Source organism: Bactrocera neohumeralis, chromosome 6 (assembly GCF_024586455.1).
Source record: "Bactrocera neohumeralis isolate Rockhampton chromosome 6, APGP_CSIRO_Bneo_wtdbg2-racon-allhic-juicebox.fasta_v2, whole genome shotgun sequence".
Taxonomy (NCBI): domain Eukaryota; kingdom Metazoa; phylum Arthropoda; class Insecta; order Diptera; family Tephritidae; genus Bactrocera; species Bactrocera neohumeralis.
Genome location: NC_065923.1, coordinates 17281609 through 17297821, shown reverse-complemented (window position 1 = coordinate 17297821; position 16213 = coordinate 17281609). Strand labels below are relative to the sequence as shown.

Sequence of the window (16213 nt, the reverse complement as noted above, 5' to 3'; positions counted from 1 at the left end):
ACATTGGATTTCGTAACTTACTGGACAGCTTTGTGATAGCTTTACTCCGCATTGTTTGAGCACGCGGCAAAGGTCACAACAGGACTGATGAAAATAAGCCATATTTCAGAATTATTTCTTCATAAAAGCGAACTCAAGCAAGAGGGCTAAAAATATGCTGGTTGTTTCGGTCCCAGTACTTTTAATGTGAAGAATGCACCACAATCTGAAAGGCAAATTGTCGAAAATATCGGTAAAATATCCGATTGAACACCTGATTAGCACTGTTTCGATAGCACAGCAGCTCAACATTGAAGGAATACAAAAAGAAAAGCAAACAAGCTCATGATTCGAATTTACATCTAAGATTCGCCGCTGAAACGCCACACAATCGATCTATTTCTGAAGCGGATGATGACGGGTGATGAAAAGTGGGTCACTTGCGATAATATCAACCGAAAATGGTCGTGGTCGCAACGCGCTGAGCCGACGCACACGGTAGCCAAGCCGGGATTGGCGGTCCGGAAGTTTTTGCTATACATTTTTTGGTATTGACAGGAAATCATTTACTATGAGCTGCTTCAATACGGCCAAATTCTCGAGTTCGGACTTGTACTGCCAACAATTATGTAGACCGTCTTAAGCAATCAATCTCGAAGAGGTGGCCAGCTTTGGTCAATAAGAGAGGAATTTTGTTCAATCAGGACAACGCTAGGCTACACCCAGCGATAGAGACTGTCAGAAATCTTACCGAACTTGGTTGTTAGGTACTTCTGCCAACAGGCACGAGGGTTTCCATAAGAGTGGCATTATAAAATTACCCTCAAAATATCAACAACAATTCAATCATCGTATATTTGCATTGGTTCTCTCTCTACCTGATCTCTCCAACGGAGTAGAGATCTTTCTCTTCCTCTGCTTCCACCGACGGGTACTGAATTGAAAATCTTCAAATCTGAAGTATTCTCTTCCATCCGGACAACATGACCCAGCCAGCGCAGACACTGTCTCTTGATGTTAATGTCGCCATATATCGTACAGCTCATCATTCCATCGACTGCGGTACTCGCCATACGCAAGGTGCCATAAATGTTCCCCGAAACTTTTTTCACGAACGCTCCTAAGGCCGACTCATCAGATGATGTCGAACCAAAACTATTCAAGCTCCCGGAAATATCGGCCAACCTGTGAGATATACCATTGAAATTCGAAAAGAATTTTAGCCGGCCTTGACCCTTGCAAGGTGCGAGAGTATAAAATGTTCGAACTTAGCTCTTTCTTACTTCTTGGACCTATGTTTGGCATTTAAATAGTCTTCGCGTGCCATTATCCAAATTTCTCAAGTACCATGTTTTCTAACTACCCTATATACCTATATGTACATATGTATTTGCATGCATCTCTTGAAATATGTGTTATCAATTGATATGGGTTTATTTTTTCGGCTACTAGAAAAAAAATTAACATTGACATTTCATATACATACACACACACATATTTTATATAAATTAAGACACAAAAGCAGCACTCTTTATCTTATCAGCGTCTCCTTCGATCGTCGTCCATAATTTCTATGGTTGACCAACCACCACTAAATATATCGCTTGAATCGGCATATGTAAATAAGCATGTGTATTCGAATTATTTGGCTTATGGACGGACAATTTAGAGAACTTACCTCACCTTTTAGCTGAGTTATTTGTTTTTGCTCTTGTTGAGGTATATGGTTATATCTTATTGCAAATGTAGCGTGTATAATTAAGTATGTACATATACAGTTATTGTCCGCACCATAATTAATTCCCTTATCAACCGAAATATTATGCCAAATATTTAAGGAATAATATATTTTAGCGCATTAGCGAAGCAAGTTACTGAGCAATGGATCTATTTCGGAAATATTTGGCATATTTTGGAACATTTATTTTAAGGCAATGACTACGAAGTAGGCAAATACTAGTATTATTATACTCTTACATACTCTGCCGCGGCTACGTCTTAGATGGTCCGTCCGTTGAGTCCAATTTTCGATGACTCGCTCGAGCATTTCGAATGGTAAATGACATGCTTGATGTTTAGCTCCAAGGCCTGAATAGAAGCGCGTTTGTCCGCATAGACTTTAGACTTTATATATCCCCACAGGAAAAAGTCTTATCACGCCGTTAGACACGATCTTGGTGTCCAATCGATCAGCCCAAAACGTAAAATTATCTGCTCACCGAAGTGTTCTCTCAATAAATCTATTGATTGATCTGAAGTGTGGAAGTGGTGCCGTATTGTTGAAACCAAATGTCGTCTAGATCACGAGCTTCAATTTCAGACATCAAATAGTCGGTTATCATGGCGCGATAACAGCCGCCTTTGATGGTTACGTCCTCACCGGCATCATTTTTGAAGAAATATGAATCGATGACTTCACCGATTTTGATTGTTTACATACCCATTGAACCAGAAATAGGCCTCATCGCTGAACAAAATTTGGTTCGAAAACGTCGGATCTTCTTACAATTTTTCAAGAGCCCATAGAGCGAAGCGATGTCGCTTGGGAATGTTGAGCGGCCTCAGTTCTTGTACAAGTTGTATTTTGTATGCTTTCAATTTAACATCTCATCGTAAAGTGTGGCAAGTCATTCCATACGTCAGCCGGAGTTGTTGCGAACGGCGCCCAATCGACTCTCCACGGTCTTCGTGTACACTCTGTACGTGCTGGATGTGGTCTATTAGGTCGAATATTATCCAATAATGAATGCTAAGTCTCAAAATGAGTGATAGTGTTGCGAATAGTACGCTCAGAAGGCCGATTATGTTGATCATAAGTTGTGCTCTTTACAGAAGCTGATTTTCGTAATAACGTTGAACGATTTGTAATCCATTTTCAGGGGTAAGTCTTTCCATGATTAAATGCCAAACAATACTGAACAAAAATTACATGTCAGCCTGACACGACACACGCGTGATATGTCAAAAAAAGACCACTGAAAAAAGCACCTCTACTTGAATCAACTGTTATATATACATAAATGATTTCCTCTCTCTGGGATGACGAGACGATATTTATTGATCAAGTTTTTGCCTCATTTTTCTGCGTCAGTTTATAATTAGGATATGAGAGAAAAAAAAGTACTTTTATTACATTAATTTTTCTTGCGCAAGTACCGTAAATAAACGATTATTCTCAGTACTTATCGGGCCGCCCTCGTATATCGGTGAATGCAAGAAATAATGTAGTATTAGGAAAATCAATTTTTATACGTATTTGAGGCTAATAAAATTCCATTATATTGCAACGCTTATCTTATAAAACTCGATATGGAAACATGCCGAGATCGTGGTCAACGGTTTTAGCTTATCTCTTAACCTTAACGTTCGATAAAGATCTATGACCTTGTTGCACAATATTAACCTATGAACAGAATGAAGGTGGCCTTACTTTGTAATAAGTAACTTTTCTTAGACGCAATGGGATGTTACTGCTCAATTTCCTGCCAACAAATTTTGGTTCTCGTTGTAATTGTCCATTGTTCTTTCCTGCGCTTGTTGTTATGCTTATTTCAGTCGGTCAGTCCACTGTCAGATGGTAAACCTACCGCCTCTCAGATGGTAGGTTCTTACAAATTGTTTTTGGAACCAATTACCGCTTTGTACTGACCGTGCACCGACGGAATATATCTTATATCCAAACCATGAAAGATACATTTTCATACATGCTCTGCTTTTTTACATGGAATCACGTAATTTTTGACCTCATCTCGCGCAATTTTAGTTAAATCTCATTATTTTCACATTTCATTTTTGAGTACGGGTGATTAAATTTCTAACTAGACATATGGATAACAAAAACGCAATCACTGTCCTTTTCTAGAGTATGAGAGTAGCTATGAGACAATAGTGTTTTCACACGCACGGTTAGTCGCACCTATTGTAGATTTTGTGGAGTGAGTGTGAGTTTCGTGACTAGCCATGCTCACAGTAGTAATTACTGAAGTCCCTTTTCTTCTTCTTCTTTATTTCATCTTGAGGATGGAGTCATGTGTAGAAGTTCACGCAAGTGAGGAAAGTTCTCTGGGCGGAATTCACATGGGAGTCGCCAGAAACGATTCTTTTATATAAGGCTCAAGCAGCTTAAGACTTGCGGTCTTAGACCAAGTATCCTCTGGGTAACCAAAAACATCCCTTTGAAGGCGAGCTAAAGTGAGAAGGCGAAACATTCCTCCCCCTGGGTTTTAGCAATTGCGACAATGGTTCTTGAAACCTTTTACTAAGTCTTTTTAGTATCGTCTTAACAAACGTTGGGTTAGTTCCTTTAGATACACATTTCAATATTCCTTAATAAAACCTCATATATCTAGGAGTTTCGGTATCAAGATATCATAACCAATATGTTGTGTGTTGTCTACTTGATGGAAAACGAATTCTTGTGTGGCTTTGTGGCCATTACATAACCGAAATGTCTGAAAGTGTTAGCTCTGAGGAATTTAAGCCTTGAAGTGTTATTATTAACTCGTTTTCTTCCAAACAACCTCTTAAACGGATGACACACCGATTGGACCACTTAGAGACCTAACCTTTCCAAAGGCGAAGAGCTCACTAAAACTCACTTACGGTTCTCTTTGGTCTAAAAGCAGAGCGCTTCAATCATGTCTCTTTTGGCAGAGTCAAAGCAATTTACTTATATGTTCGGATCGGATTAGGATGTTTTAGATAATCCAAAAGTCTACACTTCTTCGTATAATTCGTGAGATGAGTTCACCTGGTTTATTTGACAAAACTGCTTGACGAAATTTGACACAGATTTTCCAAGGCCTCACTACAATTCTCGAAGAAATTGTTCAGATCGGAACACTATATCATACAGCTGCCATACGAACTGACCGAGAAAATTAAGATAAAGATCTCTTCATAAAAAAATGCACCTAAGAAGGGTATTATAGTTTCAGCGTAGTCGAAGCAGTTAAAGTTTTCTCTTATTTTGTATTTGTTTTATTAAATTAAATTTATCTATTTTTTTTATCGTCTATAACAAACAACCTAAAAACTACTTATTTTTGGTAAAAATCAACAAATCATGAAAGATGGAGATGCGGGGCATCGATCCCCGTACCTCTCACATGCTAAGCGAGCGCTCTACCATCTGAGCTACATCCCCTTGTACCCCTTTCGACACTGTCAACTGCATTCTGCTGTGGGCTTAACTAAAAGGAAAACAAATCAAAGTTTACTCTATAGCAACACATACATACCTACACACATATAGTAAGTATTTGCAACTGGACGTTAAAATGTATAAACAATAATAACATAATAATAGTGTTGACATACATATGTTTGTAACTATTAGCGCATTTTTGAGACACATTTGATAAGAAAAATAAAACATGCACGGATTTATAACGTCATTATGGGCAAATAGCTATTAATTATGTATTAATAACTCATAATTAATCGACAATTAATTCGAAGAAAAATAAAACGCTAACATTTCCGCATTTAATTAAAGTTCTATAAAATATTGGCAAAATAGGTTGTGTTATGTTGCACTAAAAATTTATTTTTTACAACAAATTTTCAATATTTTTCTTTGCACAAACCCATACAAATTCATTTATACGTTTATATACACACATATGTATGTATGTATGTAATGAATATACAACTTTTACAAACAAAGTTGTTTCAATAATGAAATTATTAATTAATTAACATTAAATATGCACATCCTTGCCTGCATTTATTTTAACAACCAATTAAAATGTATTTACATATGTAAATATTTGTTAAAGCAATTCAAGTATACTCCGCTATTCTCCTGATTTTGCCTCGATTTTCTTTTGAAATTTCGTATACAAGCTCAGCTGATTTGTCGAGAGTGAAGATTTCGAATTTTTCAAAGCAAAATCAAATTCTTTCGCGTTAATTTTATAATCATCTTCACTACTATCCACACTCAATCTTTCAAAGGCTAACAATGCAGCCTCATTGCAAAGATTGCACATATCGGCGCCTGTGTAAAGCTCTGTTTCTTCGGCAATTTTTTTTATATTTACATCTGCTGCAAAGGGCATACGTTTCGCAATTAACTGTAAAATGGATATACGCGACTGTAAATCCGGTGCTGGCACATATATATGTTTACTTAAACGGCCAGGCCGTAGTAATGCATCATCAATCATATCTGGCCGATTACTAGCTGCCACGACGAGTATTTGCTGGCTGTTCTCATCCGAACCGTCTATAACGCCATCCATTTCAGTCAATAGCGTTGAGAGTATACGTACCTGCACATCACTTGAACTATTTGAGCTAATGGGTCGTCGACCGGCCAGCGTATCTGTTGCACAAAGAATAAATGAAAATTTATAAATATATATATAAAGCCGAAGTTTGGTTCTCATCTACCAATTTCATCAAAAAATATAAGACAAGGTGCATTTTTTCGTGCGGTATCGAAAATTCGTACAATAAACTTTTCTGCTGCGCCAACGTAAGGCGAATAAACATCTGCGCTAGCTATAGAAATAAACGTCATATCCGCTTCTTTGGCTAGACATTTCGCAAAGGTCGTTTTCGCGCAACCCGGTGGGCCATATAGCAGCAGACCTTTTAAGAAAATACAATTTACTTTTAAGCTGCGATGAAACTAAATAATTTTTATTAATTTACCTTTTGGTAATTTTAGTCCGAATTTTCTAAACTTTTCTTGTTTACGCAGACCTGCCAAAATGCTAACCTCCATTGTACGTTTTAGCTTATTCATACCACCGATAGTTTCGAAGCCGTCCACAAATTTATATACTCGAACATCGGCCGTGTGCACCGCTGCAGGTCTTACCTAAAAAAGCAAGTACCGGTTTATTATTTATGACCAAAGATTACAATTGGATTTTATTACATTATTCAGTGCTAACTTTACGAAATGTGCAATGTCGAACTCTTTCTCTTGCTTTACTTGATTTTGTTCTATATTTTGTACCAATAGCGCCAGATCTCCTGCGACAAAACCTTGCGTACGTTTGCCGACTAAGTCGAGTAGTTCAACGTCAAGTTTCTTTGGCGTCAGAAATGGTTTTGCTTGACTGAATTCGAACATAGCGTTAAATAAAATTTTGCGTGTTGGCTCATTCGGCCAATCAACGGTGATTTCATGTTGAAAACGACCAGGTCGACGTACGCTGGCATTTATGGCACTTGGATTCGATGAAGTCGCTATACATAATATACTAGCATTCGAATTATGAAGTTCGTCAAGTAGCTTAACCAATTGAACGCATATACGATTTGAGTTGGCTGCATCCGTGGTAGATGTATTATTCGAGACGGGACACAACAAGTCAATATTTTCGAAAATAATTATCGTAGGATCTGAAATTTTAATAATTTCATAGATTTGTTTTTAGAATAAAAGCTAAATATTTTTTCTTACTTACTTTTAGATTTCAGATGTTTAGTTAAATATAAAGCATTTTCGAATTCTTTGCGCAATTGTGCTTCAGCCTCACCAGGATACTCGTGTAAAACATTTTCCGTGGAAATATGAAAACAATTGCATTTATGCTGCTCGACAAATGCATTCAGTAAAGCTGTTTTGCCACAACCTGGTGCACCGATAAGAAGGGCGTTTAGATGCGGGCGAATGCCATTAGATTCGATTTGCATATCACGTAGCCTACTATTACACAATAAATCCTCAATTTCTTTCCAAACCATTTCGTAACCATGTTTGAAAAATTGCTTTACTTCCGATGCATTCGATTTGGCACTAATATATATGTTGTTTATATACAATTGTGTTTGGCTATCCAATTGGAAAAGTGAATTTTCATTTGTATTTATACAAGAGTCAATATGGATAGCAGATATCCCCAAATTTCGAGTACTTTTATTGCGCACAACACATCCTATCATTAAATTAAGTGGCGTTAATATCTGCTTAAGGGCGATAGTTAACATGCTAGTGGACAACTTGCGTAGGCGACTTTTAAAGAAACCTTCATTAATTTCCAACGTTACCGCAACCTGTCCACTATCTCCTGTTTGGCATTCTATCGCTTCTAGGCTGTTTAATATGCCTCCTTTTTCTAAAAGAGTTGCAGTGCCAACTCCATAGTCTAGGTAACAACAATTTACGTTAATATCTCGAGGATAAATTTGACATAGAAAATAGCAGGTGTCAAAGCCCGTTCTTTCAACACAACATTTCATCCAAACACCTGGGCGTAATTCGTTTTTAGTAAAAATTTCTTTGGGCAGCAAGCATTTTTGAAATGTAAATTCTTCAATTATTTGAAGAGGTAACACGGTTAGTTTCTGATCAAAATCAAACTTCATTATTAATATTCTGAAACCCTTTTACAATATTTCACAAATGTAAACACATTTTAAACGAATACGCTAATTTGAAATGTCACATTCAGCTGATTTGCAAAATGCCGGCAAATTCGCTTAATTCTTATAACTACGGCGAATAAGCGTTGCGACAATAGAACGAATTAGAAGAATAAAAGATAAATCCTGATACGTGTTATATGAATGAAAGGCATATATAAATTAATATTTGTGTATGCAAGTTAATTTAATATCTTTAAAAATATGTATTATTTTAAATAAAATCGAATAAAATATGCCGCTAAACACTTAAACTGAATAGTCCAAATTTGATTTTTCAATGCAACAGTGTGCCTTAAGAGTGAGATGGTTAGCTACGCGTCATATTTCTTTCCACTCATCCACCATTGCTGAGTTTGTCAAAGAAAGAAGAAAATTATCCACAAACCTTTGAGGTATATGCAAATTTCTTTCCACGTTGAATTGCAAAAATCAATAAGTAAAATAATTATTAGTGCAACAATATTGCGAAAAAACGTTTACTTAGCAATTGTTTTAAAAGAATCAATAAGGTGAGGTAAGTTAATACGCCAAGAACAATGAATTGTAAAAAAGTCGGCATCGTTCTTTATTTTCATCTTTCTTTTCGCCACATTCGCACTGTCTACAGAAGCAGAAATACATCCATTGAGGAAAAGCATTAGCGCAGACTGCGCTACATATAGAGTGTAAAACAGATGAAAATTATGGCTGACTTGGACGCAGTACACTTAGGATTGGACGAAAATGAAGCAGATATAGCCGAAGAGTTACAAGATTTCGACGACTCTTTTGACACAAGGAGCGAGGCGTCAGAATCAGGTTCGGAGTCTTCAGTCTCCCAGCCTAGTATTAGTTCTGTGAGCACGACTATATCGTCAATCGGTGAAAAACGTAAAAATAAAACAAAGAAAAAAGCTAGTAAAGAGAGTGAGAAGAAAGCAACTACGAAGCGTACATCTTCGCCGGCGGTCGGAGCTGTAAACGGAAAAACTTCTGTAGGTGGTAAGAAAAAACGAAGTAACGAAGAATCATCAAATAAAGACGAATCGTCAACTAAAACTTCAGAAAGTAAAGGTACCAGCAGTAAAGAAAAGAAATCGCAAAAAAAAGCTAGCAGTTCTAGCAAAAACTCTACTACTTCAGTAGCTAATAGTAATGGGCCGGCAAATACAAGTAGTGGGTCTGTATCGGCATACGCCAATACCAGTGGTAATAAAAGTGAAGCCAGTGATGCAGAAGACAAGCCTACAACGAAGACACCATTTGACAGCGATTCCGAATCAGAAGATTCTGATTCAGCAGCAAATATTAAACGTAATGGACGAAAGCCGATATCTAAGAGTGCTTCCCCCGAAAAGAAAACCCAAAGTGGGTCGACTACTAGTGGCAAATCGTATGATTATATGACTAAACTAAACTACTTGTTTCGGGGTACTCACTTCTTCCTTATTAAATCAAATAATGCAGACAATGTTGCCATTGCTAAGAATAAAAATGTTTGGGCTACACTACCACAAAATGAGGCAAATCTTAATCAAGCATTCAAGGAATCCCGGAATGTTTTATTAATCTTCTCCGTCAACGAAAGTGGTGAGTCATCACGCTAACTCGTAATAAAATTTTTTTTCTTTTATGGTCGAAGGTGTTCAATGTTTCGTTGTATATATACATTTTATGTATAAATATCATATAAAATGCAGAAATCACACCAAGCTCATTGAACTTCCTAGCACTAAATTAAAAAAAAAATCGTCATTGACAAATTGACTTCTTTAACTGTTTTAATAATAAGTTTTACCACATGTTTGCCTTTTTAAAATTTTTAGGAAAATTTGCTGGGTTTGCCCGCATGAGTTCACAGTCGCGCAGAGATCTTTCTCATCCGGCATGGGTTTTACCACCTAGTATCTCTCCAAAGGCACTCGGAGGTATAATTGAGTTGGATTGGATATGTCGAAAAGAGCTGTCATTTAACTGTACTTCTCACCTATACAATACGTGGAATGAAAGTAAGCCGGTTAAAATTGGACGTGATGGCCAAGAAATTGAGCCCAAAGTAGGCTCAGAGCTATGTCGCTTATTCCCCGAAGATGAGAAAATCGAAATGACACCTATATTACGAAAATCGAAAGAAACTGCTAAAATGATGCGTGAAAAAGGAATTCGTGTCTCATATCGTCCACCGCGAAGTTTATCTTCTCGTGGTAGTCGCGGTGGTGCTGGCAGCGGTTTCCCGAGTTACCGCCAAGGCGACCGTCGAGCTGGTAGTAGTGGTGGTCCAATGCGACATAGGCGTACATTTAGTTCCGGACCTCATCGTCCTTATAAACTTCCACCACTCGGTATGCCACCGGGTGGCGGTTTTAAACGCTCATCCTCGCCATACCGCAGTAGTGGTAGCGTAGGTGCGGGTGGAAGTGGAGGATCACGTGCTGGTGGAGGCGATACTGGCTTGCCATCATGGGATCGGTATATGAATTCTGCCGAAGCATACATGGTAGACTACATGCGCTCCATGCATGGACAACTGCCTCCATTACCGTTCGTACCGCCATTTGCGCAACTTCCACTATCTGCTTCCGGTTCGGGTGCTTTACCGCCACCAGGTCCACCATCTATGTACGATCAATTACCGCCACCAGTGCGTTACTACGATGGACCACCACTGCCAGATTATCCTCCACCTCAGCCAATCAGGCCTCCACCACCTGGTTTTGACAAAGCACCATCCTATGAAGACTTCGCAGCATGGAAAAATGCCGGTTTACCCACGTTACCCGATGGTATGCCACCAGGTTTCCCGAGCTTTGGCAGCAGTGCTGGGACGTCAGCTTCCAATGGTGGTAACAGCGGTATTGGGGGCTCTAGCTCTGTCGGAGGTAGTGGTGGTTTTTCAAGTTCTACTAATGCTATTAATGCAGGCAACACATCAGGTGGTCCTAACAGTTTTCGTAGCAACAGCCAACGTTCCAACAACTCAAATATGATGCGTCCACGTGAACGAGCTGGTGGTCGTGACTACCGTGGACCTAGCGGTGGTGTAAGTGGTGGCTCCGGATCCCGCAGCGGTGGAAACGATAGACATTTCCGTGCTGGTGGTGGCAGCAGCGGTGGAGCGCGTAATTACCGTGACGGTAGACGTTAAAACAACAATGTGTCTATGAATATGATATACGCAACAAAGGTGTAAAGTGAAGTATTTACGGGCAGACGGTTACAAACGTCCTCCCATTGTGAACGCGAAAACCACTAAAGAAAGCAAAATTGATGAAGGTTTTGTGTGAAAAAGTGCGTCGAAATTCTTAAAAAAAAATTTAAATAAAATATCCCGATAAAGAACCTCTTTAAATGCACCCCGTAACCTCTTCGTGTTCGAACTATGTAATCGGAATGAATGTGTGTCGGAAAACGAGTGAGGTTTTGAGCTGCATGCGAGTAATATATTATTCAAGTGCGGCTACTAAGTTCTTTAATATAATGCTCTTCAAATTACTTAATAACGCGTAAAGTGATTGCAAAATTAGGCAAAAAAATTTAACATGCAAAAGGATTTTAAAATCCCTCAAATATAAAGTGTATATGTATTAAATCTTAAAAAGTTATATAGACATTGATAGAAACAAGAAAATGACGCATATGTTAATACTTTTTAGTTGTTTTATCATTAACAACTAATTTAGTCGAAACATATATTTTCAGTAATAAGTCACTAAAAATGAAAATTTTTCATTTTTTAATTGGGATTACAAGTGAAAATCAAACAAAGTAAAAAATATTTTTAAATACATTTTATTTATATGTATATGAAATCAATGAACAGCCTATATTGCAGTTCTAACTCGAATGTTAAAGTTATTAAATTAAAATTGCAATGCAAAAACTTCAGTTCTTAATACATCATGGCATTGTTGGATATTTACATATTTTATTACAAATATACTTGCAGTCCCAAATTATGAAAATGATATCAATAAATGTATTACTTCAGTTTTGTTCGCATAAATTAAAAAAAAAAAAGATATACATATATATTATTGACTAAAGTTAATTTTAAAAGTACATGTTTAAATTATAACACACTGTGTCGCTGTACAACAAAAGCAATTCCATGGTAAAAGGAATGAAAAGTTGACAAACTTTTTCAATTATAAATACAATGCATATACATACTATATAATTTTAAATCATAGTTATAATTATACGTATCGTAAAAATATAAACAAAACCATACATATGTGAACTTTATTTGCTGAACGAAGGCGGAGAGGTTGCAATGTTTTCGAAAATAAAAGAAAACACACGAACTGTTGTGAAAATATGGACTGTTTTGACCGGTTTAAAGGAAAGACGTTTACCCTTACCCATTCCCATTAAAACTATTTGAAATATATCAGCTTTCCAAATAAAGAAAAAGAGTGCTAAAAGAAGAAAAATCAGTTACATCAAACTAAATGAAAAAATTTGAAAAATGAAATCCGAAGCAAAAGTGTGTGCAGTGTTTCAAATGCAAGTTATCCAAAAAGTAAAAAATAATGGAATATTTCAACATTCAGTTAGAAAAAATTGAAGTGGCAAAAGAAATATAGTGTTTGTGTTGAGAAGATTATGCAATATTATTGCCATACCTTATTCTGCTGAAGTCACTTCCGTATTCAAGAAAATAACAAAGCCTATTGGACACAACTAGTTATTATTCATCAATCTCCTCCTCCTATTCAAATTTGATTTGGAGTGAATGTGTCAACCCACTATAGCATACATACATATATATTTATAAGAACTTTTCCGCTTGGGTTTAGACAACATAAAAAATGAAGTGCTTGAAATGAAAAACTACAAAATGTTTCGTACTCGTGTTGAACGAGTAAAGTGCATAAATATGTCTAACGGGATTCGAGCGTAATGCTTTTGAGTCCATTCTAGTTTCCGCCTTGCTTACAGCACATAACGCACCATAAATCAAATTTGCCTGGAACCAACTGTATCTATGCTTTCTAATTAAATTAATTCTTGTCTTTCAGACCATGCAGACTATGCTTATGGGAAAAGCTGTTTGACTTTGACACACCTGTGTCCTGCATAATGCAGCAATGATTGATAGAAACGTCAACTAAGTTCATGGGACTGAATATTTCGCAGCAAAAACAAAAAACTAAAAAAGTAAACTTGGTGTTGCTAAAACAAATCAAATCTGCCAAACATAATTAAAAATATTGAATTCGGCTGCATCGAAGTTACAATACCCTTCACAGGCGCATTTCTCTTAGCATTAATGGGTATAAAAATATCATGATTTCATCGGTTTGTATGACAGCTATATGCTATACTAGTCCGATCTGAACATTTTCTTGGGATTTTATAGCGTTACCTTGGACAATAATAAGTGTCAAATTTTGCGAATATAAATCGTTAGCGCAAATTGTTTTCTATACAAGGATTGGTTTGTGAAACATCAGTTTGAATATCAGCTATCTGCTATAGTGATCCGATCTGAACAATTTTTTCAAAGGTTGTGCCGCTGTCTATCTATGATCGCTCAGTTTGTTTGGCAGCTATATGCTATAGCGGTCCTATATCTGCAGTTCCGACCAATAGTCAGCTTCTTGAAGACAAAATAAACTGTGCAAATTATCAGGTCGATTTCTCGAAAACGGAGCGAGTAGTTTGTGGACATGGATAACTCGACTCAGATCATCATGCTGATCATTTATAAATATACATACTTTATAATCTCCGACGTTCCCTCTGGGTGTTACAATCTTTGTAACAAACTTAGAATACCGTATTAAAAGTATGGAAATATTTGAAATAACATTGAATTAAACTACAATCCTATGCAGTCGATAAGATTTGTTCTATCCAACACTAAGAGCGCTTTTACGGTTTTGGAGTTGCAATTATTTCCTATTACCTTACCATTCATTTAAAAGTAGCTTCATCTCAAATTACTATATAACGGGTACAGTTAATACTCAATGTCATTATGAAAGAAACGAGTAGACGATGACGTAACACAGAGACTAGACCGTGGACCGCACCGTAGACTAGAACCACATTTTTTGCCTTTCTTTTCAGCGCCTCTCTTCTGGTCCAAAAGGAAAGCGAAGATTTTGCGACGGCCATGTGATATTTTATTATACCTAAGTATGGAGTTCCATTATTTTGAAGGTGCAATTAATTTTTTAATAAATTTTTATTTTGATATATAAAATTTTAAATTGTGTTTTAAATGCTGCCAACTCAACATTTTGCAGTCTCTTATATTAATAGTAATAGTTAAAACCACTTAAGTTTATGCCATTTTATTACGAATTTTTGTGCTTTTTGCCTCCGCGTATTCATCATCATCATCGGAGGATGTATACTCTTCAATATCTATTATGTTCTTCTTTGAAGGAACACGTGGACAGGTTGCCGTTGATGATGTACTTGGTAGATCAGCGACGGAACTGCTAGCCATTGCACTTGTAGATGGGGCATTGTATCTTGGTTCTATAACATGGAAAAATGTTACTTAAAAAGTAATTATTTTTTCAATTTTTTTGTGCAACTATGCAGATAAGCAGATTTCTGCCCTAAAAAATTTGCTTGTTTTCAACAAACAAGCTCGTTTATGATTACATACCTTCAGTTAAAATATCGTGGTATCTTTCCTGTCGTTTCGTTAAAGCATATGTGCTACTGTAAAATAATAATGGTAGGAGGACTACAATGCCGCACGTAATAAGAAAGAGCAACATATCAAATTCACGATGACAACAATCTAAATCCTTGGACCAGTGTGCTCTCGTTCGATTCATCTAGGAGCAATAAAAACACGATTATATAAAGTGACAGTATATTAAAAATTCCATTACCGAATCCTGCAAATCGTAACAAACTTGTCCATTATTATGTTTATCCAAACCGACATAAAATCCATTTAGATCCAGATAGTCGGTCAAACAGTATACACATTCTTTACCTTTGTTCTCGCGTAGGCAATCTTCCAGTTTATTTCTCTTTGTGTCAAATATATCCGAATTATTGCTAGCAAAGCAATCTAGACAATGTAAAAAACAAATAAATATATTTAGTCATTTTAATAGCAACACATTTACTAACCATCACAATACGCCTTTGTCCATAATCCGGTCAGTATCGATTGTGTTGTAGAAACAATGTTGATGCGATCTTTATCAAAGAACTTCTCTGTGCAATTCTTCTCTTCGCGCATGAGCAAATACAAGCCTTGCATTTCGGAAAATTGCATCTCACAACCTATGCAAAGGCTAACCGGCACTGAATGCAATGTTGAGCACTGCACGAATGCACTTTGTTTTTGGGCTAACTCGCGCAGATATTTGTCACAAATCTGAGTCATACAATGCAATTGTAAAAACATTTAGAGCAATAGAAAATGTGGAATGCAATATTAAAAACTTACATTTTCTGCTAGGACATGGTGTACAACAAATAAAAGAAGAGTTATCTTCATTAAAATACTGTAGGAACACATTTTAGTTTTAAAATAACAAAGGGAATTTACCGCATAGAAACTATGCACTCGATAATGTTTTTTTTGTAACTGACAGCAAGGGCAGTGTTGCATTTAGTGCAATTTATCGTTTTCAATTTCCTACTCACAGATATATATGAATTTATATTAAAGGCGATAATAAAGTTTAATAAATTCGTACCCAAATTATTCAGAGCCACTTATGTAAGTATGGGGTATTTCATTCACTTTTAATGGTATCCGCAATTTATTTCAATTTATATTTAATAATAATTTAATACCGATATTTTTAGTTCCGTATATTTATCGATAAATAATGTTGTATTTGTAACAGCATAAAAGGTAAATAAAATCAGCTGTGAAAAGTAAACA

At 36.6% G+C, this 16213-nt stretch overlaps 3 protein-coding genes and 1 non-coding gene across 6 annotated transcripts; 1 reads left to right on the top strand and 3 right to left on the bottom strand.

Annotated features, from left to right (window-relative positions):
- Positions 1 to 5052: 5052 nt before the first annotated feature.
- Positions 5053 to 5125, bottom strand: Trnaa-agc (transfer RNA alanine (anticodon AGC)). Its single transcript has one exon. It is a non-coding gene; the product is annotated as a tRNA-Ala (tRNA).
- A 550-nt stretch (positions 5126 to 5675) lies between these two features.
- LOC126763636 (ribosome biogenesis protein SPATA5L1) lies at positions 5676 to 8373 on the bottom strand. 2 transcript variants are annotated; one of them, XM_050481343.1, is made up of 6 exons: positions 7965 to 8373; positions 7404 to 7874; positions 6869 to 7338; positions 6640 to 6808; positions 6376 to 6576; positions 5676 to 6307 (listed from the first exon to the last, which is right to left on the bottom strand). In XM_050481343.1, exons 1-6 carry the CDS (start codon positions 8302 to 8304, stop codon positions 5778 to 5780), a joined length of 2181 nt encoding a protein of 726 aa, XP_050337300.1. In that variant the 5' UTR covers positions 8305 to 8373; the 3' UTR covers positions 5676 to 5777. The 2 variants fall into 2 exon arrangements, with proteins under 2 accessions (XP_050337300.1, XP_050337299.1); XM_050481342.1 differs by having other exon boundaries at positions 7404 to 8373.
- A 332-nt stretch (positions 8374 to 8705) lies between these two features.
- On the top strand, positions 8706 to 12573 carry LOC126763638 (YTH domain-containing protein 1). Of its 2 annotated transcripts, none has more exons than XM_050481345.1 (3): positions 8706 to 8873; positions 8972 to 9933; positions 10170 to 12573. In XM_050481345.1, the coding sequence occupies exons 2-3, from the start codon at positions 9039 to 9041 to the stop codon at positions 11486 to 11488; spliced, it is 2214 nt and encodes a 737-aa protein (XP_050337302.1). In that variant the 5' UTR covers positions 8706 to 8873; positions 8972 to 9038; the 3' UTR covers positions 11489 to 12573. The 2 variants fall into 2 exon arrangements, with proteins under 2 accessions (XP_050337302.1, XP_050337301.1); XM_050481344.1 differs by having other exon boundaries at positions 8706 to 8878.
- A 1944-nt stretch (positions 12574 to 14517) lies between these two features.
- Positions 14518 to 15917, bottom strand: LOC126763650 (osteopetrosis-associated transmembrane protein 1-like). Its single transcript, XM_050481362.1, has 5 exons — positions 15770 to 15917; positions 15448 to 15697; positions 15201 to 15385; positions 14969 to 15143; positions 14518 to 14835 (listed from the first exon to the last, which is right to left on the bottom strand). Exons 1-5 carry the CDS (start codon positions 15839 to 15841, stop codon positions 14636 to 14638), a joined length of 882 nt encoding a protein of 293 aa, XP_050337319.1. The 5' UTR covers positions 15842 to 15917; the 3' UTR covers positions 14518 to 14635.
- Positions 15918 to 16213: the final 296 nt, after the last annotated feature.

Excerpts from the sequence above, each read along its gene's own strand:
- LOC126763636 (XM_050481342.1), bottom strand. The coding sequence starts at position 8,304 with ATGAAGTTTGATTTTGATCAGAAACTAACCGTGTTACCTCTTCAAATA. Across the intron at positions 6,577-6,639 it reads CGGACTAAAATTACCAAAAG|GTCTGCTGCTATATGGCCCA; the intron begins GTAAATTAATAA and ends TTTTCTTAAAAG. Across the intron at positions 6,308-6,375 it reads TATATTTTTTGATGAAATTG|ATACGCTGGCCGGTCGACGA; the intron begins GTAGATGAGAAC and ends TTTGTGCAACAG.
- LOC126763638 (XM_050481345.1), top strand. The coding sequence starts at position 9,039 with ATGAAAATTATGGCTGACTTGGACGCAGTACACTTAGGATTGGACGAA. Across the intron at positions 9,934-10,169 it reads CTTCTCCGTCAACGAAAGTG|GAAAATTTGCTGGGTTTGCC; the intron begins GTGAGTCATCAC and ends TAAAATTTTTAG.
- LOC126763650 (XM_050481362.1), bottom strand. The coding sequence starts at position 15,841 with ATGTGTTCCTACAGTATTTTAATGAAGATAACTCTTCTTTTATTTGTT. Across the intron at positions 15,386-15,447 it reads GACAAAGGCGTATTGTGATG|ATTGCTTTGCTAGCAATAAT; the intron begins GTTAGTAAATGT and ends TACATTGTCTAG. Across the intron at positions 14,836-14,968 it reads CCACGATATTTTAACTGAAG|AACCAAGATACAATGCCCCA; the intron begins GTATGTAATCAT and ends TCCATGTTATAG.